The 21718-nt window shown below is 42.1% G+C and overlaps 2 protein-coding genes across 4 annotated transcripts; one reads left to right on the forward strand and one right to left on the reverse strand.

The window, feature by feature from the left end:
- Positions 1-2261: 2261 nt before the first annotated feature.
- On the reverse strand, positions 2262-10864 carry ints9 (integrator complex subunit 9). Its single transcript, XM_030721724.1, has 17 exons — positions 10438-10864; positions 9987-10114; positions 9836-9896; positions 9637-9699; positions 8125-8264; positions 7879-7965; positions 7488-7608; positions 7168-7302; positions 6773-6884; positions 6462-6642; positions 5931-5991; positions 4384-4555; positions 4148-4272; positions 3532-3699; positions 3209-3307; positions 2984-3121; positions 2262-2889 (listed from the first exon to the last, which is right to left on the reverse strand). Exons 1-17 carry the CDS (start codon positions 10444-10446, stop codon positions 2716-2718), a joined length of 1974 nt encoding a protein of 657 aa, XP_030577584.1. The 5' UTR covers positions 10447-10864; the 3' UTR covers positions 2262-2715.
- A 31-nt stretch (positions 10865-10895) lies between these two features.
- On the forward strand, positions 10896-20475 carry pla2g7 (phospholipase A2, group VII (platelet-activating factor acetylhydrolase, plasma)). Of its 3 annotated transcripts, none has more exons than XM_030721725.1 (11): positions 10896-11236; positions 11679-11800; positions 12118-12268; positions 12423-12516; positions 12611-12679; positions 13496-13667; positions 14926-15039; positions 18571-18662; positions 19080-19250; positions 19358-19506; positions 19679-20475. In XM_030721725.1, exons 1-11 carry the CDS (start codon positions 11173-11175, stop codon positions 19777-19779), a joined length of 1299 nt encoding a protein of 432 aa, XP_030577585.1. In that variant the 5' UTR covers positions 10896-11172; the 3' UTR covers positions 19780-20475. The 3 variants fall into 3 exon arrangements, with proteins under 3 accessions (XP_030577585.1, XP_030577586.1, XP_030577587.1); XM_030721726.1 differs by having other exon boundaries at positions 10898-11075; XM_030721727.1 differs by lacking the exon at positions 10896-11236 and adding an exon at positions 11297-11454.
- The last annotated feature ends 1243 nt before the right edge of the window (positions 20476-21718 follow it).

The following is a 21718-nucleotide window of genomic DNA, read 5'->3' on the forward strand; positions in this document are numbered from 1 at the left end:
CAGCTTTTTGTGACAGAGCCAGTAATGAGTGCAGTATTTAAGCTACCACACGAGTGCTCCCTGTGCTCTCATTGGTTTACATGAGAGTCTTCTATGATCTTGCCCTCCAGAAGCTTGGCTACCTCTGCTGTCCTCCACACTCAGTATAAGACCAAATGAGCCTCAGTCTTATCTAACTGCACCACGGCTGAGTTAAGGTCTGAGTTAGCGCCTGCTAATGATGTCATCACACTTTTAAATGCACTGCCTGTATTTTCAGGAAACTCAGAACAAGAACAAAAAGGGGACAACAGTGCAGCTTCATACTGATACGAATATTTTCTCTCTAATGAAGCCACAGATACATTTGCTGTTAGTGGGGCTAACTACAGATCACCTGTTCACTGCAGTCCCCTGTTTGTTCTTCCTGCCAGGAACTACATGCAAACTGTGTCCCCCTCTGTTTCAATATCTGTCTCCGCTGAAACGCAACAAATGTACCTGGTGCGCCCCCCCCCCCCCCCCCCCCCCCCCCCCCAGGGAAGACTGATTTACTGCACATCTGGACAAACAGAAGCAGTTAATGTTACATCTGTCTAATCCTGTGGTATCTCATCTGTCATTTGAGGAAAAATTACTTTGTTTTGTTTTTCTTTTTAGAACACCTGACATTTATCAGTCCTAGATGTTCCTCCTGCTGCAAACAGTTGTATTATCAAAGCAACATGTAGTACACTGTAAGATATTGTACATTAAAAGCTCATTATTAGATGTACTTAAGACGTATGTAATAAATCCTGCACCAATTAAATATTTTGTGACACAACTGAGTTGTTGGCGGAGTTCCTTCTCATTCACAACTTTGTTCAGTTTGGTTTGTGAATCATAAACAAAAACAAGGCAATTAAATCTCTGCATTTCAGGTCAAAGCAGAGCAAGAGTGGCAGTGATTTATTGAAACGTGCCAACATTCATGGTTCTCCAGGCGTCTTGAAGGACATTCAAAGCTCTTCTTTGGATGTTACTGCCTTTTGTTCTGTCAGCATGATCCCACACTGCTTCAGTAATGCTGAGGTCCGGGCTGTGGGGAGGCCGATCCATGACCCATGCTGTTCTATTGTGTTCTATCAGGTTTGTTTTTCTTGTTTTAACTTCTCCCTGATCCCCTTCATTAAGACACCCTCCCTTCCACTGAGACCAGTTTTGATGAGGCTTCAGTGAAACAGTAGCTGGATCAGCAGAAGGCTCAGCTGCATTCCGCAGATCCCGTGTCAGGTCTCTGCGGGATTTTTTTCCTCTTTCTTACAAACATGATTAAACTACTGTTCATCTGCTGTAGAGTGTTTTTTTTTTTGGGGGGGGGGGGGGGGGGGGGGGTGTAAGGTCTGCTACTTTTTTTGGCCTCTAGTTTCATCATATTTCTTAACGACACATTGCACAACATGCTGCCAAGTTTCTGGCCTCAGGAAGTTTTGGCAGGATTCGTAGTCATTGTGAGATTGGGCAAAATTGTATGTAAATGTTAAAAGGCAAAATTCCACATTATATGTCCACAAATGCATATCGAACTGTTTTTTTTTTTTTTTATATATATATATATATATATATATATATATATATATATATATATATATATATAAAAAATTTCCCTCACAAAATTATCTGAATCCAGGGAGTGAATTTGTACTTGGAGAATTTTCAGCCTTAACTCCCAGAGTACAGAGTTCAAGTGATGCAACACTGGTGTGAGAATAGCACAACTATTCCACTGTATTTCCAGCCAGCATGTCATGCCCACATGGGTCTGAAACGTGAAGCCACCATCAAGAGGCCACAAAACTGCATTCTCGCTAATGTTCAGCAGGGGGCAGGAACTCCACCTGGAAAAACGTGCAACTGCGTTAAAGCCTTGGGGAAAATGGCCATCGGCTCCATTGCTCTGCTTAAGCTGCTCCATCATCTCAAGTAAACGGAGCATTTCCAGATGTGAGACTGTGGCACGTTCAAACCACCTCCTGCTGTGTGCTACACGTGAGAAAGAATTTTGGACAATGTTCGGATCTGATTATCGCAACATTTCCACGTGTGAGAAAACACTTTCATCAAAACACTCTTGTTCCACAGGCTTTTACACAACACACTAGTTGCCACTCAGAAATCAGACATCATGAACACCAACAGAGGCTCTGATCTGTTCAGGGGTACCAGGAAGCACGTGTAATATAAGCACCATGAAATGAAATAGGCTAACTGAAGTCCTCAGTCCTTTTTAATGTGAAAACACCTGCTCTGGCTGCTGCTACAGAGCTTCACAGCTCACAGGAGGTGCTGGTTACAATTTAACAACCACAACTTGTCAGACAGGAGTAAGCCTGAAGAAACATCTTAGACACCTTTGTGGAAATGTGAGTATAGAACAAGTGAAGCACTGATCTTTCCTCCTGATTTTCTTCTCTCTTCCTCCCCTGCAAAGCACAGGCTCATGAACAAAATCTCTAGTTTCACTTTTGCAGTTTAAAAGATTTCAGTTTCCTTAATAAGATTACAGTGAAAATTTTTTATTACAAAATAATATATCTGAGTTTTATAAAATAAAACCAAACAGCAGCTTACAGAGAAACTACTGTAAATATGACAGTTCAGCATCCACATCCTCCCCTTCTGCTTCTGTCCTCAGCCCAATACAAAAGGAAATACTGCTAAAAAACTAACAGTGAGACAGCAGGAGGCCTCCGGTCAGAGTTTCTGCAGGAAGCGGAGGACCAGGTCTCTCAGCGTGGTCCGCAGCGGCTCACTGTCGCAGACTATGTGCGTCCCGTCCTCCTCCAGCTGAATGAGCGTGTCCTCGGCCTGCAGGTGCAGAATGTGCCCGTCTGCCGTCTCCTCCACTTTAACCTCCGTGATCCCGTGCTGGAAATGAGCAGATTTAGCTTTGAAGTAATTGCTAATCTCAAAGCAAATATTTTAACTGCTGGCTGACACCACTGTCGTACACGTTTCCCACCTTTTGCAAAGTGGCCAGAAAAGCTTCTAGGGCCACTGCTCCACTCAGCATGGGTTTAGGGGCCAATGCCACGGGGGGTTCCTCGATCACACGCTTCCTCTTTTTGCTGGGGGGCATGGGAGGGGGTTTGGGCACCGACTGGCAACCCGTGAAAGAAAGATCTCACAGGTCAGAGGAGGCTGGGTGTACTTTTGACAACTGGAAATGAACATGTTGTGGGCTCACCTGTAACGTGTGCTTGTTGTCCTTTGAGTGCAGCACCGCAGATAAGGTCGCCACAGAGACGCCCGGTTTGATCTCAGAGGGAACGAGGGAGTTGGCCAGCTAGGAACAGAAAAATGGGACTTCTAGATATTAAAATCGTCCACCTGCTTTCAGGCAGCATGAGTATTTCTTAGTACACACAGCTGTTCAAACACCATGTTGTGACTGTGATCAGAGAATTCCTCCATCTGCTTCTGAAAACACAGAACCTCCAACACTATTAAGCGTCTTTTAACTAAAATCCATCTCAGAGGCTTTTGAGTTCCTTCTTTTCGGCTCCTCACCTCAGGAAGGATGTAGACGCGTTCGTAGCGGCGTCTGAATGGCAAGTTGAGAACAGAGCAGCGTCTGTAGGGCATGGGAGGAGGCTGCAGCTCCAACATCAGGTCAGAGCGGTGGGACTGGGTCACAGGAGGCTGGGTGTACTGCTCAGGACACACCACGTGGAGAGGCTGCAGAGGGGGAACACAGCTTTAGCTTTTACACACACCTGGTAGGAGACTTAAGCTGGATTTATTAAAGTAATGCCACGATTACACCATAGAGGAACTACAGGAAAGCTTGAATCAAATCCCTCAAACATCAGTAGCAAGAGCTACTGCTCCCTTGTGCTCTGCCCTGAACGCTGCCATTTATTTGTAACTCCCCTGTTAGCCTGTAAAATTGCTTTCCATTCTCCTGTTTCACCCACAGGACTCTCACAGCCTCAGTCATTATTTGCTTGTTCTGCAGATCTCTTCCTGCCATTATTATTTGTAAAGAAACCCATGAGGCAGCCTTTTCGGAGCAATCGCGATTATTTCACTGTCGTTGGCGCCGTTTCAGCATTTTTTTCTGAGTCTGTCCATCTCTGCATTTCTCTCATAATTTAGGGATGATGATCAGGTGTTAACAGCATACCTGGACTTCCTTGAGCAGCTTTGATACTTGGTGGAAGTTGAGCCGTGTGTCAATAGGACAGTAAACGCACTTCATAGCTAATGGCTGGTATGGAGCCAGGGCATCCAAGTAGGAGAAGTCTGGCTCTGGGGATAAGAAAGATCAGCCACAGAAGATGTTAGAAACTCAGTTTTTCCCTCTTTTATTCACGTCTAAAATATGACACAGCAGTGTTTTGTAACAATAACTATAATTACCAGTGAAGATGATGGTGTTGAGGTTGGATTTGCCCCAGAGCTCCATGAAGTGAACGACGTCTCCAAAGCGCAGAGAGGGGTGGCCGGTGAAAACCACGCAGGGCTGCCGGAACTCACTGCTGAAGTCTCCGTGAATGCTGGGGTAGTGCTTCAGCTTGTTGGTTTGGATGAGCTGAAACATCAACAGCACATTTAATCAACAAGCTCAAGTAAGAAACCATATCCACAGACCCCAGAGGTATACTTACTGCCACTTGGATACTGATATCGTCATATCATTCTTTTCTGTTTCAATTAGTGCTTTTAATAATATGCATTCGAGTAAAAGCACCCAATTCCAGCAATGCAGTTTTATGCCATGCTCCTGATTTTAAGTATCACACGCTAACAGTGGATGGAAGCATGAGGTGCAGTAGGTATGCAATTAACTCATGTGCTCTGCAACAAATTCTCCTCTGATTAGCTGCACACTGTGGCATTTATAGGCAAGCACCATTCATTTAAGTAAAATATGACATCATCTGAATCTGAATAGAAATTTATTCAGCCATTATTCTCACAGGACTCTGAGGTCTTTAATAACGTTAAGACAAAATGTTACCACGTTGCTGTAAAGGTTGTTTCGGCTGTTCATCCTTATGCTCCACGGTGACCCCAGTCAGCAGTGCTTGTATGATAAATATGTTGGGCTAGTGTGAGGGATAATAAACACACTGCTGGCACATCCATAACAACAACATGTGTGAGCATATCTGACCAATATTTGAAGTGGCTCTTGGCTACGAACCTTTTCTTTTATTAAATGTTATAATATCTTTGCCCTGTCTGTTAGAAGTGCAGGATTTGCCTGATGTTTTCCAATTCAAAACACGGTTTTATCCACCCAAACTTGGATTTACATAAAATATAAATAGAAATGAAGATCTACTTTCCTCAGTACTCTGCAGGAAATGAATTTCAGAATGCTAGAAAAAAAAATTTTTTTTTTTTTTTAAATGGTCCTTTTATGTTTTTCCTTCTTATGAAAATTATATCTCATATCAGGGTAAGCACTGATAATATAACATTTACATAACATTTAGTTAACCATCATTACCACAGCACACAAATATTTAAGTTCATAGTAACATTTTCTAACTGTGGTCAAAAGTCATACCAAATGAATATTGTTTTAAAGGTTTTTAAATCCAGTTTTACTCGTTTCTTGTGGTATCCGTATAGGCTGACTCGAGCCAAATGCAAAAATCATTGTTGCCCCTCTAGCGCACCTGTTGTTAATTTCACGAACACCAAAGCAGCTGAAACTGATTAACAACCCCCTCTGATACTTACCTGAGCAGATCAATAGCCCAGGAGTTGACCTGGCCTGATGCTAAACTCTCATTAAAACCTGTTCCTTTAGTTTTTTCTGAGCAGTGTAGATTTTATAAATCACATTTCATACAATCTAATCCAACACAAGTCATATTTTACCTCCCTTTGTTCAGTATAAAGGAGAAGTGCACTGCTGTTGCTGTAACCTTAATGATAAAGTGTTCTTGACTTACCTCTGCATGTGGGAAAGGAGGCTCTGGAAGATAAACCTTTGTTTGCTTGTTGTGACAAAGCCTGAAAAATATGGGGGAGAAAAAAAATCTCAATCATTCTGCAGAGAAAAGAGGGCTAAAATAAACACGCTTTCTGATTTCTGTGGCTTTTTGCATTTTTGAGGGTGGAACAAAATATCAGTACTGCAATATATCCTATCACTTCATTTGATGATGCCATTATCAGTACACTGGCTCCAAATATCAAGATTTTTTTCACTGAAACATGCAGGAGTGCTTCATTACCAGAGTATCTACATCATGGCTTCATATGGAAGAGGTGAAAAAATTAAGACACGCCAACTATGTGCACACTGGAGAAAGCAAATGATGCACATTATTATTAAAGCACTTCTTTAACCCAAGAACACCCAGGTGAAAGTGAGTGACAGTCTCTCAAAAGTCACGTTATTGTTCTGTGGTTAAAAGCAGGGCTTAATGTTTGCATGCTGAAACCTAAACTGCTGTACTGTCACAACAGAAAGTGCTCACCACTCAGCAAAGATCTGAGAGAACTCCAGCGAGCTGTTGGCTATGGGTGAGATGAAGTAGAAGGGTGTGGTCCCCAGGTTGGCGCTCTCAATGAACTGGTACAAACACTCCAGCAGGTCGTAGATCACTCCTGAGGAGTAGCACGGCACCAGCACGTTGCCTCCTGCTCGGATCGTCATGGCTGCGGGCCCCATGACAACACACATAATCTCATTCACCTTTCAATAAAGCTCAATTTAAGGAGTATGAGGATTACTTTATGGCAGTGTTTTAACATTTGGTTCTTTTTACATTACTACATTAAAACCCACCCAAGTTACTGCAGAATTCTCCCAGCATGCCATCAGGGTTGGCGGTAGGCATCTGCGTGAGGCCTGTCAGAATGAGGACGTCACTATTTTTTAAGGAACTCTGGTCCATGGGCTGAGAGTAGAGAAGAAGAGACGTTACAGGACAAAACACATCAGGCTTCTCAGTCATTACAGCTTTCACTGACAAACACACTCCTAAAGATTTACCTGCAGGACAGGGAAAACGAACATGACTAAACAAATGATAAATGAATCAGGGTGTTGTTAGCTTTCTAATTTCATTTTACCATCCAACTTTACACCAAAAGTGTCAGACTCTAGATTAGATTAGATGAGAAAGGTGTTTCCTCAATCCCTTCAAGTAATTTTATCGAACCTTAAGCCTGCCGGCCTACCTGAGGATGTGTGGTGAGGAGGGATGAACCAGACACATAGGACACCTTCTCGTGATGAGACTGGATGATCCAGTTGGAGCTGCCCAGCGAGTAACCAGAGCTTAATGGGGAGACCTGTACAGCTCCAAACAACTCCTGCAAGGAGAGAAAAAAAAAAAAAAAAAAAGTTACCACAGAAGGCAAAATGTGAAGAAAATGAAGGGTGTTTATTGTTTGTGTGTGTGTGTGTGTGTGTGTGTGTGTGTGTGTGTGTGTGTGTGTGTGTGTGTGTGTGTGTGTATGTATACACAATAAAAGGACATTCTTAAGGAAGTTCTTACCACTTTCTGTGAATAACCCACAAGTTGCACTTTACTGAGAGCAGAGTTAACCTCCTGCATGCTGTAGCATCGCTTCCACGTCCACACGTCCACTGCATCCTTCAGCGGCCCAGGAAGCATCCTAATAAAATAAAATGGTTATTTATTTAAATGGTGGTGTAATAAGTTTAAAACACCTGAAAAATAAGGGAAGGTAAAGAGAAACTGCAAAAAGACAGATTAAAACTAAAAGTCTGACAGATTAAAAAAAAAAAAAGTAATTACCGGTTATTGAAAAAGTCAGTAACTGTATTTTGTGTGTCAATTTTCATATATTACAGTGAAAAGAAAAAAAAAAAAGTCCAACATAAAACATTATATTTCTAACTATACTTTCCCAAAACTGTATTACCTCTGTATTTCCTTGTTTTTCCAGCATGTGGCAGACTGGGCTTTGGGAACTCTCTCCATGAAGTTCACCAGCTCCTCCATCAGCAGCCTGAGGAAGGAAAGAGCGTGTGAGAGTGTGAATTCACACCTATATCTCATTTTACCAAACAATAACTAAAAAACCAACAGTGTTCACACGAGATCCATAATTTTGTTTAAAATAATATAAAAACAGAAAGATATGTTATTCATCCCATGTATCTCTCACCTGCCAATCTGCAGCGTGGGCTCAGTGGCGTAAACCGTCCCAGTGAAGCCCGTATGCTCTGTGATGTAAGGCAGGGCCATCATGCAGTGGTAGTTGGAGATGAGGATGACATCAATGGTGGACAGGTCCAGCAGTTCTCTCTGTGGGTTATTCAGACCAAATAAGTATCATTGTTCTACGTAGGGTGTTTATTAGCATTTATTTTTTAGGTCCTACTGTGAAAGATAACTGCAGTAATCACACTGTGTTGCTCATAGTAATTGTTCACCCCCAAACCCTAATGGTTATGACATGCATGCTGATCTGTGGCTCATGTTTTTCATGCTCTTCCCCCTCACATGTATCTAGTGTGACCTGATAAAATGAGAACTAATACCAGCAGTTTGTGTGTGGCTGGTTTGGACCCGCTCATATCTGTAAGCTTTTGTTCTAATGTTGAATTAGGTTATGGGGAGGATATCAGAGTCTACAGTCCCTCTGTAGGCTGATCTGAGTGGTTTATTGGGTTTTTGTCCTTTGTTTCGTCTTATTTGTTTAAAATAGTTAAATTTGCTGCAACTCTGACTCTTTTCAGTTTCCTTGCATCTGTTCTGCAGAGTCGTTCTAGGGGTCCTAACGGTACTGAATACAGCAAAAGGGTTTTATTAATCAATGCTTTAAACTAAAGAGTAGCACAAGCTACCAGCCCAGTTCTCAAATTAATTGACTTTAAAGGCCTTTACGCACCAGACATGTAAAATCAGTGTGAATATTTCTTGCATTAAAAATATTTTTCAGTCTTACCTATTCTTAATGCAGCCGTTCACACCGAACACATAATTTCTCAGCACAAATTTGTGGCATTTATTTTTTCAGCTCGAGCTCAATTTTTTTGCATTTGAATAAACAGATCTGAGCAATAAGACCACTGTATTTTGCAACAAGTGTGCTCATAGCCCAAAATACACATCGATACTGAATATACAATGATACAGAAATAATATATTAATACTATTTTACCTCAGACACACAGCTAAATGCTGCTCCAGGTCAATCAGCTCTATCAAATTATTTCTCTGCCTCCTCAGATCCAATCCCAACTCTGCCAACAAGAGTTCAAACCGCCCCACTGACATCCTGAAATATGTATGATGGTCGTGATGCAGCTTCAACTCCCAGATTAAACCATGAAGTTCTCCCTGCTGCTGCTTTCTTGTGAGAATTGATTGAACCCAGAATCTCAGTTTCTTCCTTTTCTTGTTTAGAAACATCAGGACCAGCTCTTCATTGCTTGATGGGTAAATTTTTCGCAAAAATCTCAACGCTTTCAATGTGTATATGTTACACGACAATTTTGCATCTGAAAAATACTGAATTTCGTGTTGTTGTTCTTTTTTCCACAATGCACTCAGTGTGTAAAGGCCTGTCGAGTTTTGCAAAGTACAGGCTAGACTCACCCCCCCCCCCAATTATGCCAGCACTGCACTATAGTTTCCTGATGTAAAAATGAAGTGCAGTATCAGCAATGACTACCTCAGGGAGACAGAACTCTGGCTGTGAGTCAACAAACACCCTTCCTGCACACTCCTTCAGCTCCTGCAACCAAAGGGAAAATAGTGTTTTCTTTTTCACTGATAAATTGTCACGTTTATACAGAAAGGAAGACAAACTGCAGTAATAATACACGTTACATGACAAGTAAACTAAGCACACTATAAACAGCTTCTCATACCTTTTCCAAATTTATTGTTCCATCCTTGGAGACCCAACCGGGTAGCTTAGAGAGTCTTGGACTGAAAAATGAACAAAAACATCACCATCACTCAAAACATCTCTGTTATCCATGAATGAATGAATGAATGATGATGGTGCCAGTGACTCACCTGTGTATCAAAGGTAAGGGCAGGAAGCTGAGGACAGAGGTGGTGTCCAGTCCACAGTCCAGCATGATGGTGGTGGACTTGAACTTGAGGACATTGCAGGGCAACGTAGGATGACCCGACAGACAGTACTGCAAGGAGGAAATAAGCCATTAGAAACACAGCTGTGTGGGGGTGTGTGTGTGGGACACAATGCAGACACAGTAAAAGCAGGAAAAACGCGACACTAAAATAACCGAGGTGCTTGTGTTTCCGCTTGTTTGTCTGCATAGTTAAATACTTGTAGTGTGGGCTTATTGTTAGCTGCTTAGCTTTTCCACTCAATGAAACTGTACAAACAAGGCTGCTAGCTTCCAAGCTAACATAGTTAGCCATTAAAGGCACCTAAAAGTGAGTGTCATTTTCGGACATTTCTACATTAATTATGCTCTTTACTAATGTGCTTTTTACTCACCAATTTCATTTTTTTAACACAGGGAACGGCTGATACATTAGCTGAAAACAGTTAGCTTTGCTAACAGCATCGTTTTGCTCTGCTTTTCTGCTCCCGTCGTTTCCCAGCCGTCTGTCCTCTACTGCCCCCAACAGACGTGGAGTCATATAACATATACAGACGCTTCAGATGTGTCATTTTCATGAGATGCACCTTCCTTGAAAATACCTTTTTAACTCACAAAGTATTATTGAAAATATTGATTAAACCGTCGATAATTGTTGTCAACAAATGTACGTGTGTATTGATTCCAGAGCTGTCAGTGTGAGTCGTTGTGATAAACCAGAGCCGTACACACCTGGGATCAAGTCATATTTACAGCCAGCTACAGTAACTGAAATAATGATCGAAGCACAGACCCCTACTGTTAAATAATAAGATATATAGGTCATAACACGTTTAAGTCGGGGGCGTTTCTGGGCTGGCAAAAGGAAGGGCTGCTCCGGTTTAGCGCCCTCCTTTGCTAGCAGCGGCTAGCGTATAAAAACATTAACCACTCCCAAAGTTGTACGTTTATCCTGTGATAGCCGGTTTAGTCCGCGGTAATATTGCGAAACCGATGTAGTAACACCGGCCGGGCACGTACTTCTGTATCTCCGGTAGGCTTTATTGTATTTTATTTAATGAGTGTGTTACATTTGCCGAGGACGAGCGAGAAAACGTTTGGTTAGCTCGCTGTCGAAAGTACTGTAGTCGATGCTTTCACATGGAGGGTTTCTTCAGTTAGTAGTTAGAAGAGTTTACGAGTGGGCAAGAACAGGTAGGACTTAACACGCCTTTTTTTTTTTTTTTTAAACTGACAGCGCAAGCACCTGAGTTACCTCAGCCAGTTAAACCAGCTAGGTGACGCATCTGTACGCTCCTGTACGGCTGTTTGCTCAGCGAGTAAACTTCGCGACTCAGATACATCTGAGATCATTAACGATACATTTACTACAGCTGACCGTTATTTGTACTAAACTACATTTAAAAGAAAAGGTACAGTACCATGTAGCTTGTAAAGGAATATCAAGCATGTCGCATATATTATCATACAGTATATGTATACATTATGCATATAAACATTATTTGTAGTCTCAGCAGTGCAGAATTGCTTGTTTTTTTAGTCATGTTGTCTTTAGCACAGTGGTATTATTGTAGGTCAGTGGTATTGCTTGCTGCAAGAGATTTCTCAAGTGTGTGTGTGTGTGTGTGTGTGTCAGACCGCAGGAGGTACAGTTTCTTCACCATGGGGAGCAGCTGCAGTAATCACCTTGGGATCCCTCCAGCCAAGGGCCCTAACCCTGTGGGCTGCACTGACTTCATGATGGACCACACTGCACAGGTGAAAACACAAACTTTATGCTTAGAGGATGTGCCCACTTTCTCTGTGTGTATGTGTGTGTGTGTGTGTGTGTACAAGTACTTTTACCAGAAGGAGCTTAACAGGAGATTTTCCTTAAACCAGGAGAAAAACAAATTTTATGGCTTTATTTTAGCATCTAATAGCTGAAGTCGCACATTTTACACTCATGAATGTGTTGAAAATGTTTGTTATTCAGCGTGGTACTCACCCATATTATGTAAAGCAGGTATTTGGGCCACGCAGGGGACAGTAGCCTTTTGCTGTGTTGCTTCAACTACCGTCTGTCTCTCCGACAGGGTACCTTCTTCCGGCTGTACTATCCTTGTCAAGAGACTGAAGGTGCTGAGAAGCCTGACTGGGTCCCATGCAGGGAGTACTTTAACGGTCTGGCAGACTTCATGAAAATCAACAGAACCTTCAGTGAAAGGATTTTCAACTACCTCTTTGGTGAATAACTTCGAGTAAAATCCAGTATTTATAATAATGTAATGGCAGCGAATAAAGTGTGTGTGAGTTTTATCCATTTATTTGTTCACCTATGGCGAATCCTGTACGTGAGCATGTTTATTAAAACGTGTTTGTCATGTGTTTTCCATTTCAGGGTCCTTCAAGATTCCAGCCTACTTGGATGCTCCATTTAAATCAAATGAAAAATGTCCTGTAATCATCTTCTCCCACGGCCTGGGAGCCTTTAGGTACACACCGTACACTGTTTGTCACTGCTGCAGCATTAACTCGCTACAAGTGTTAAGCTCTGCTCACATATTAGCTGCTTTGCTTGTTTCTTAGGACGCTGTATTCAGCTATATGTGCAGAAATGGCCTCTCAGGGCTTCATCGTAGCGTCTGTGGAACACAGGTAACTTTATTCTTAATCAGTTCTTATTTAGTTCACATGTAGTTTTCATTCCATTAAAATCCAGTCCTAATATTCTGTAGGATCTTTACATATTTGAACTGTACCCAAACTCAGGCTGCTTCATTTGGAAGAAATTCTAGCTGAACATTTGCCCTCTGTTACTGTTTGCTTGGCTGTCTCCTCTGCGAGCGGCTGTCTGTTTATGTGTGGAGTAGGAGTGGAAAGGGTGTGCAGACAATGGTACGAACCAGGTCATCACATTTCTTTTCAGTATGCAGACAAGGGGACCATATGGAGATGAACATAATGGCCACAGCTGGTCTGTCGCTCACGGTGATGGAAGCGTTATTTGACTGAGTTTTAGCAGCCGGTGGCAGGCTGAAAAGCCACGGATCGAGCACATGCCAGCCGTGTGAGAGCAGTGGCATGAGAGTGACTTGCAGCGATGGTCATACGCTGCTCCAAACAGGATGCATGTGCTAAACCCCGATCTTTCCAAGTAGCATAAAAGGAAGTAGTGTTCATTTCTAGGGCTGGAACCGCCAGTCACGATGTTTTCGGTTTTAGCTGCAGTGTGATGTGTTCAGCTGATTGTCGACTTACTTAAGTTATAACTTCCTGTCACTTCTCTTTATCTCACATTTCTTTATCTTACTAGTTTTTTTTTGTTTTTTTTTTAAGGAAAATGAAGAAATTAAACACTTCTAAGTCGTATTGAACACAGCCATCTTTGCTTGTGTCACATTTGTCATCTTTTGAATTATTGTCATTTTGTAGATTGGTGCATGGATTTTATTTTTTTTTTCTCTCTCACAGGGACCAGTCAGCCTCAGCTACATATTATTTTTGTGAGAAGCCAGAGTCAGAAAGGTCCAAAGAGAATTTGTCAAAATCATCAGGTGCAACTCAAGGCAACTTGGTAAAGCAGTGGATGTACTACAGAGCTCTGCGGCACGGAGAGAGCGAATTCCCCCTCAGAAACAAACAAGTATGTTGACTCAGTACCAAAGACATTCATCGATCTGGCTGGAGAGGCGATTACTCAGGCTCACTCTGTATTTTGATTGCACAACTCATGAACTGCATACCCATTTGCTCATACGCAGCATGCAACTGATGTTAAAATCAAACCACATCCTTGTTTTTTTTGTTTTGTTTTTTTCTGGCTCACGTTCTTCTCTTTTCATCTGAGCATAGTAAATGGTGGGGGGGGGGGGGGGGGGGGGGGGGGGGCTACTGTGCTTATTTCCACCTTCATATTTCTTTTAATTGGACTTCACTAGAGTAGCTTTGCAAAATTTAGATTATAAATGTAATTTATTTATTTTCATTGGACAGGCTACCAAAAACAAACTGTCTGAACTAAAGCTTTAGCTATTGGTCATTTATGCAAATTCCTGTGTATTTAATGATCTTTAATATTTAATGTCAGATATTTAATTTTTAAAATTTCTGAAATACAAAACAGAATAATGTAGGTAATCATCTGGGTAGGTTTTGTGTGTATCAGTTACATTTATTGCCTTTTTTTTTTTTTTTTTACCTCCTGTGTTTCTCCTTTAAGCTTAAAGAATGATTCCATTTGATTGGCTAAGGCTGAAATATAAAGCACTATCACACAATCAAACGGGCTGTGAATTTAAACAGGAAACTTCACAAATCGATCCACTACTTTATAACGGGACATTGCTTTACAGCTCTCTACAAGTCCAGTAAATAATGCAGTCTTATAGGTGTGGGTTCGAGAACCTAGGGTGGAGACAGAGGAAGTTAGATTTGGTTTTTCACTGAAGAACTGGTTTTGGATTCAGTTTGCTTTGTTAGATGCAAGGAGCCAAAGAGTGCAAACCTCACTTAAAAAATGAATTTAATGTAATTTTATTTTGTTTACTAAAATGCATTTAAAGAAGCCAAAAGATAATATTTGACTTTTTACCTATTTGACAAACTGGTCACTGATATTTTATCAACTATGAACTCTATTCCCTGTTAATGAGGGACCTATCCAAAATGTTGTGGAAGATAACCTTAAAGACCAATGACTGATGGATTTTGTTCCCTGTTATTCTGAAAAGCCTCTGCTGTGGCTACATTTAAAAAAAAAGTCATGCATGACTTGTGTGTAAAGATGTAATGACTGTACAAAAAATGTTACTGGCATGCTAAAAAAAGGAAGAAAAAAAAGAAAAACACTAGATGAGTTCTTTACTCAATCTGCCCTACTTTTATTTTTGTGTGTTTCTCAGGTGAAACAGAGAGCGGATGAATGCATTCTGGCTCTGGATAAACTCACTGAAATCAATTCAGGAATCACGGTGCAAAATGTTCTGCAGACGCAGTTTGACTGGTCGACGCTGAAGGTAATTCTCTGGGTTAACTTTGGATTTCAGAAAACATATGAGTGTCAGCAGGACGGCCGCATACACTCTGTGGTGGCAAACAAAACAACGTGGAAGTCACAAGAATACAGAAAGTGGTTGTAATACAAGCATGGGCATGTCGGCAAGTGTCACAAGACTCCAGGAAACAGTTGTAGAAAAAGATGAGTGAGTTTGTCTCTTTCAGAATCAGAATCAGAATCAGAAGGTTTTTATTGCCATATGGGTGAACAGGTTCACAGCATTAGGAAATTGCTGCGGTACTTCGTGCTTACAGAAAAAAAAAACAAATAAGTATAAAAACTATAAGACAATATACAAGTATACAAATTGCAAATATACAGAGATATTAGAGCTTACAAAATATACAGTGCAGAGACTAATTAAAAGATAGAAGAATGTAAACTATATTCCACTAATATGTACATCAGTGCAATCAGACAGGTGCATAGACATAGGGTCATCAGCGTTTGTGGAGGGTGGTAGTAACAGTCTTAGGGTAATTGTTCATGAGTCCAACAGCAGAGGGGAAGAAACTGTTCTTATGGCGGGAGGTTCTGGTCCGTATGGACCGTAGCCTCCTGCCTGAGGGGAGAGGGTCAAAAAGTCTGTGCCCAGGGTGAGAGTGGTCGGCTGTGATCCGACCTGCACGCCCCAGTGTCCTGGAGGAGTACAGGTCCTGGAGAGATGGGAGGTTACAGCCAATCACCTTCTCAGCAGAGTGCACAACGCGCTGTAGTCTCTGTTTGTCCCTAGTGGTGGCTCCAGCGTACCACACAGTGATGGAGGAGGTAAGGATGGACTCAATGATGGCAGTATAGAACTGCACCATGGTCCTTGCTGGCAAGTTGAATTTCTTCAACTGCCGCAGGAAGTACATCCTCTGCTGGGCCTTTTTGACGACAGAGGTGATGGTGGGCTCCCACTTGAGGTCCTGGGTGATGGTAGTTCCCAGGAAGCGAAAAGAGTCCACTGTGGTGATGGGGGTGTCAGTCAGGATGATGGAGGGTAGAGGGGCTGTGTGCTTCCTAAAGTCCACTATAATCTCCACTGTCTTCTGGGCGTTCAGTACCAGGTTATTGTGGCTGCACCAGGACACCAGACGTTTGACCTCCATCCTGTAGGCCGACTCGTCCCCGTCTGAGATGAGTCCGATGAGAGTCATGTCGTCTGCAAACTTAATAAGCTTGACAGACTGGTGGTCAGAGGTGCAGCAGTTGGTATACAGGGAGAAGAGCAGAGGAGAGAGGACACAGCCCTGAGGAGTGCCAGTGCTGATGGAACGGGAGTCCGAGACATTCTTCCCCAGCCTCACGTGCTGCTTCCTGTTCATCAGGAAGTCAATGATCCACCTGCAGATGGGATCTGGCACGTTCATCTGGGACAGCTTGTCTTGGAGGAGATCAGGGATGATGGTGTTGAAGGCAGAGCTGAAGTCCACAAACAGGATCCTGGCGTAGGTTCCCTGGGAGTCCAGATGCTGTAGGATGAAGTGCAGAGTCAAGGTTGATGGCGTCGTCCACAGACCTGTTGGCTCTGTAGGCAAACTGCAGGGGGTCCAGAAGGGGGGCTGTGAGGGACTTGAGGTGGGACAGCACCAGACGCTCAAATGACTTCATGACCACAGAAGTCAGTGCCACAGGTCTGTAGTCATTTAGTCCAGTGATCCTTGGCTTCTTGGGGACAGGAACAATGGTAGCGGTTTTAAAGCAGACAGGCACGTGGCAAGCCTCCAGTGAGGAGTTGAAGATGTTTGTGAACAATGGGGCAAGCTCGTTAGCACAGTGTCTCAGTGTGGCAGGTGAGACACCATCTGGACCTGGAGCTTTGCGATCAAGACTTAAGATGAAATGGCTGTAATTATGTAACTTTATGGTGTTTAAAAAGCATTCACAGTGGGTACCAAGTTAAACTCTTCACCTTTAGTGACAAGCAGACATTCTGGGCTCCAGTTACCTAGGCATCCCTCTAATCTAGTTACCGTCCTGTCATACGTCAGTCGCGTGTATCGTCCACAGTTGCTTCAATCGCTCACTTTGAAAGAGAAAAGTTTCAAAGTCCACACAGGAATGATGACCAGAGACCACATTCAGTAACTTCAAGCAGCCATAGGTGAAATAACCACTGCAAGGCAAAGGGGGGCGTGGCCCAAGTTAAACTTTTCTCACATTTGAGGCAAGTGATTGAAACAACTACCAATGAGAGTGAATGGTACAGTCGACTGACATGTGAGGGGGGTGTCGAACACATACGACCTGGAATGTAAGCAAACCAACACATCACCTACTAATCAATGGTTGGTGGTTGACTGAACTGCTTCCTGTGTGGACACCCCTTTAAAGGCTATGTCCAACATTCCAACCCATTTCATTCCTTACTGAATATATTTTTTAAAACCATGTCTGGAATGTTAAATTTTACCCAGTGCAAAGGTGCACACTAAAATGTGATTATCCGAGCACTGTACACGACACCCCCCCACAGTGATAGGTGCAGATGAACGTATGGTATCACCTTGCAGACTAAAATGCTTTTTGAATGTATTAATCTTTACTTAGTTCACAAAAATTCAACTTATAGTCTTGGCACATCCCTGCTTCAAGGAGTTTGGCTGCATCTCACAAAGGTCACTCAGAGGTGCATATTAATAAAATGTGATGCACGATGTCTCAACAGAATTGCTGAGGATTTTTGTGTCAGCTTAGTAAGACAACGCATTTTTTTCTGGCTGCTGGGACGTGCCTGGACGTCTGCAGCAGTGTTCCAGTCGCTTCCACGGCCACAGGTGTATAACCCAAGCACCTAGGCATGCAGACTGCTTCTACAAACATCTGTGAAAGAATGGGTCGCTCTCAGGAGCTCAGTGAATTCCAGCGTGGTACCGTGATAGGATACTATCAGAATAAACACAATGCAAAGTGTTGGATGCAGTGGTGTAATGCAGAGACGTGTTCTCTGGAGTGATGAATTACACTTCTCATCCATCTGATGGATGAGTCTGTGTTTGGTGGTTGCCAGGAGAACAGTAGTCATCTGACATGACTGTACCAAGTGTAAAGTTTGGTGGAGGGGAGATTATGGCGTGGGGCTTTTTTTTCTTTCAGGATTTGGGCTGCGCCCTTTAGTTCCAGTGAAAGGAGAAACTCCATGTTTTAGAAGTTTATATACACTAATTTTATGTGTGTGTACACCACAGCAAACTTTACTAAGAAGGCCCAAGTAGTACTTTAGCTGTAAACAGATTCCAAGTAGTTTGTGTGCAGATGGTAGGATTTTTATCATTAAACAAAGCCTAATAAATGCAGAGGAAACTTTTCAGAAACCTAGGATTATCAAACAACTGCATAGTCCAAAGTCCACAAAATGCTGTCTTTCATTAACTTTCTTGACAAAGAACTTAGAGTATCACCTCTGATCTGTGATCCGATGGAAAAATGTGGAGCTGACTGGAACACATTGTAGTATAATTTGTGCCAATCGCTCATTCATTCTTTCTCATCTCCTGGTTAACAGAACTCCATGGACCTGTGCAGGATAGCAGTGATGGGACATTCTTTTGGAGGGGCAACAGTCATAGAAGCTCTGTGCAAGGAGGTTAAATTCAAGTATGGTTGTTTTTTTAAATGTTCATTGATTCTGGTAACTGGACTCTTTCCTACTGTCCATTATCATGTTTTCGTGTCATCACAGAAAGTCCTTAGTTTATTAGAATATTTTTCTTAATTAAAAACTAAACTGCCATTTAGAAAAGTAACTCCAGTTGCTGTGGCACAGACTTCTGGTCATATGTTTTAATAGTCCTTGATGTTGACTGGAGCACACATCAGTAGCAAACTGAAGGAATGGGATTGAGTTTAGGTTGACTGGTTAAAAAAAGCCAGTTGTATTCATTGTATGTTTTAATCTGAAGTGCAATTAAGTGCACTATAGGCAACAAGTCCAAGTGCAACAATAGCTAATAACAGTCCCAGATTATTGAAAGTAATGTGTACTAATAATCTGGCCTCCTACAATCCAAACAGGTGTGGAGTAGCGTTGGACTCCTGGATGTTTCCTTTAGATGATGAAATCTTTCCTCGGGTGAAGCAACCAATTTTCTTCATCAACTCAGAGAAGTTCCAGTGGGCCGGGAACATCAGTCGCATGAAGAAGCTCGACTCAGCCGTCATCCAGAGGAAGATGATCACCATCAGGTACGACTGCTAATCCACTTCATGCTTTGAGACTTTTTTTTGGGGGGGGGGGGCGTACTTTGGTCTGTTTTTGTGGTGACGTTTCTTCTTCAACTCCATTCTTTCAGAGGAACAGTTCACCAGAGCTTCCCAGACTTCACCTTCCTGACAAGCAACTGGATAGGGAAGCTGATGAAACTCAAGGGAGAGATTGATCCAGAGATCGCCATAGACCTCTCCAACAAAGCAACTTTAGCGTTTCTGCAGCGCCATCTTGGTAAAAACTCCCACTAGTCAGTCAGATCAGATCTAAATGTCTTTTTTGGAAGCAGAAATGTAAGCTGGCACTGAGCATAACTGATCTGTCAGGACAGCAGCTGAGATTGACTTTACTCTGTGCGTGAAGTAATTTTGCTTTTTTTCCCCCGTTCTGTGCAAATATCTTGCAGGCCTGGAGAAGAACTTTAACCAGTGGGACCCCCTGATTGATGGAGAAGATGAAAACCTTATCCCAGGAACTAATGTCATCGTGCTTCAGTCCGCGATCTGAACTGCCTCTGTGCCTCTTATACCGTACCCTCTCGTATTCGCCTTGTGCACGGGAGTCAGTGCAATGGTTTTAAAATGTCAAGACAGGTCTACTTGGCATTTTATTTTTAAAACGAACTCAGAATAATATTTTTAAAGCAGTAATCAAATGGAAAGCTCATCTCTACCTCATCAGAAGGATGGATTTGTTTTTTCTGGACAAATAAAGCACTCAGTCTAGCGGTGTTTGTTTCAAGAGGCCTGAATGTTGCATACGAGCAGCTTGAAACTTTCTTCTCACTGTCGGTTATCTCTTTACTATTAGCTGCAATTTCTTGAACAAATCCTTGTAATCAGTTTTATCTTTTAGTGTAAATAAATCCAACAACGATCTTTTTCTGTACCTCTCTTTGGACATGAAATTCTGGCAGAGACAAGGTATTCTATGATTGCTGTGTGATTATGTAACGAGGCCTATGATGAGAATCTAAGCTGTAGTATAGGGAAAGATATAGATTTACTTATTTGATAATGATTATTAGTCCAGCCAAGCTAGCATTTAAAAGGCATCCAGCAACTTCAAACACATCAAAGAATACTGTGAACACTAAAAAGCTGCTTTAATATCCTATGTGCCTTAACCACAATACAGTCCTTTCCTTGGTCAGTGCTATGTAAATTTTATACACTTCATTTGTACACATCAGAAATCCAATAAACCTGGTTTATTTACTAATGTTTGGCACTCATTTTTTGAAGACTTTATCTTTCAGGTTCTGGCAGTAAGGCTGTAAAATGAAAGCTCAAAGGGTTGTCCACACATTAAAAGGCTAGCAGCAACGCAGCAGCCAGACTCCATGAGCTGTGGGTGAAATTCAGGGACCTGTAGCGACAGACAGAACCTGATAGAACACCTTTGGGATGAATCAGAGCAGAAACTGTGAGCCAGGTCCAGTGTCTGACCTCACAAATGCACTAATGGAAGAATGGTCAAAATTTCCCAGAAACACTCCTAAACCTTGTGGAACGCCTTCCCAGAAGAGTTGAAGCTCTTAAAGCAGCAAAGGGTGGGCCGGCATCATGTTAAACCCTGTGGATTAAGAATGGGACATTACTCAAGTTCATGTGTGTGAACGAAGATGAGCGAATGCTTTTTGCAATACAGTGTGTATATAATAGGTTTAAAACCATAGACACCACAAATGATTTATATGCTTACATAACGCAATTATCTTGCTGTACATCACTTTACTGACAGTTGGCAGTTGCACAGGTAACCTAATCTAGTTACTCCACTGAGGTTTTCTTCAATTCCATAGGTAGTTGCTTTAATGTTGAGATTAAGTATAATTCAGTACGCACACCCACACTCAATCACAATCATTACTGTGTGGGTACCCATTTACAAACAGGGTCTGAGCCTAAAAATTGGTAATTATATTATTGTTAGTAAGTGAATACACACTGAATTCACATCCTTAATCTTTATGGTCCTGTTCATGCAACTCTGACAGGAGTATTATAAGATGCATGAAGCGTTTTGATAACTAAAGAAAACCTTATACTAAACATCGGCTGCTTCTAAGGAGGGTCAAAGTGCTGTTCTAGTCAGTGAATAATATCAGTGAATAAGTGTGTGAACACATCTAAGGTGTGAACTTGAAAATCCTAGGCGAGATCGTTTGAGTTACTGCATTTACAAGATTTTCAGAAAACTTGACCTCTGACCTTTAGCTTGAGGTCCAGGTTGCTGTGATTTGTAGTAGTCTTGAGATTTTTTTGTAGATGCATCTATGGTGTGAATTTGAACATCCTATATCACATCATTGGAGTTACGACCAACGTTAAAGTCTTTGTGGAACAGACGCCGCTGCCGCCAAGGCTCTGACAACAGCTCGACTTTTTCTTCCAAACAGCCGAGCTAAAAAAGTATTTTTTAGACAGTCACACTTGATATTTAC

Source organism: Archocentrus centrarchus, chromosome 24 (assembly GCF_007364275.1).
Source record: "Archocentrus centrarchus isolate MPI-CPG fArcCen1 chromosome 24, fArcCen1, whole genome shotgun sequence".
Lineage (NCBI taxonomy): Eukaryota > Metazoa > Chordata > Actinopteri > Cichliformes > Cichlidae > Archocentrus > Archocentrus centrarchus.

Bases quoted from the DNA above. Each gene is read 5' to 3' on its own strand.
- ints9 (XM_030721724.1), bottom strand. The intron at 8,265-9,636 runs GTAGTCATTGCT...AATAACCCACAG, and splicing joins CAGAGTTCTGTCTCCCTGAG to AGAGAACTGCTGGACCTGTC. The intron at 6,885-7,167 runs GTAGGCCGGCAG...CTCTACTCTCAG, and splicing joins TCCTCACCACACATCCTCAG to CCCATGGACCAGAGTTCCTT.
- pla2g7 (XM_030721725.1), top strand. From the start codon at position 11,173: ATGCTTTCACATGGAGGGTTTCTTCAGTTAGTAGTTAGAAGAGTTTAC. The intron at 15,040-18,570 runs GTAATTCTCTGG...CCTGGTTAACAG, and splicing joins TTGACTGGTCGACGCTGAAG to AACTCCATGGACCTGTGCAG. The intron at 19,251-19,357 runs GTACGACTGCTA...CCATTCTTTCAG, and splicing joins AGGAAGATGATCACCATCAG to AGGAACAGTTCACCAGAGCT.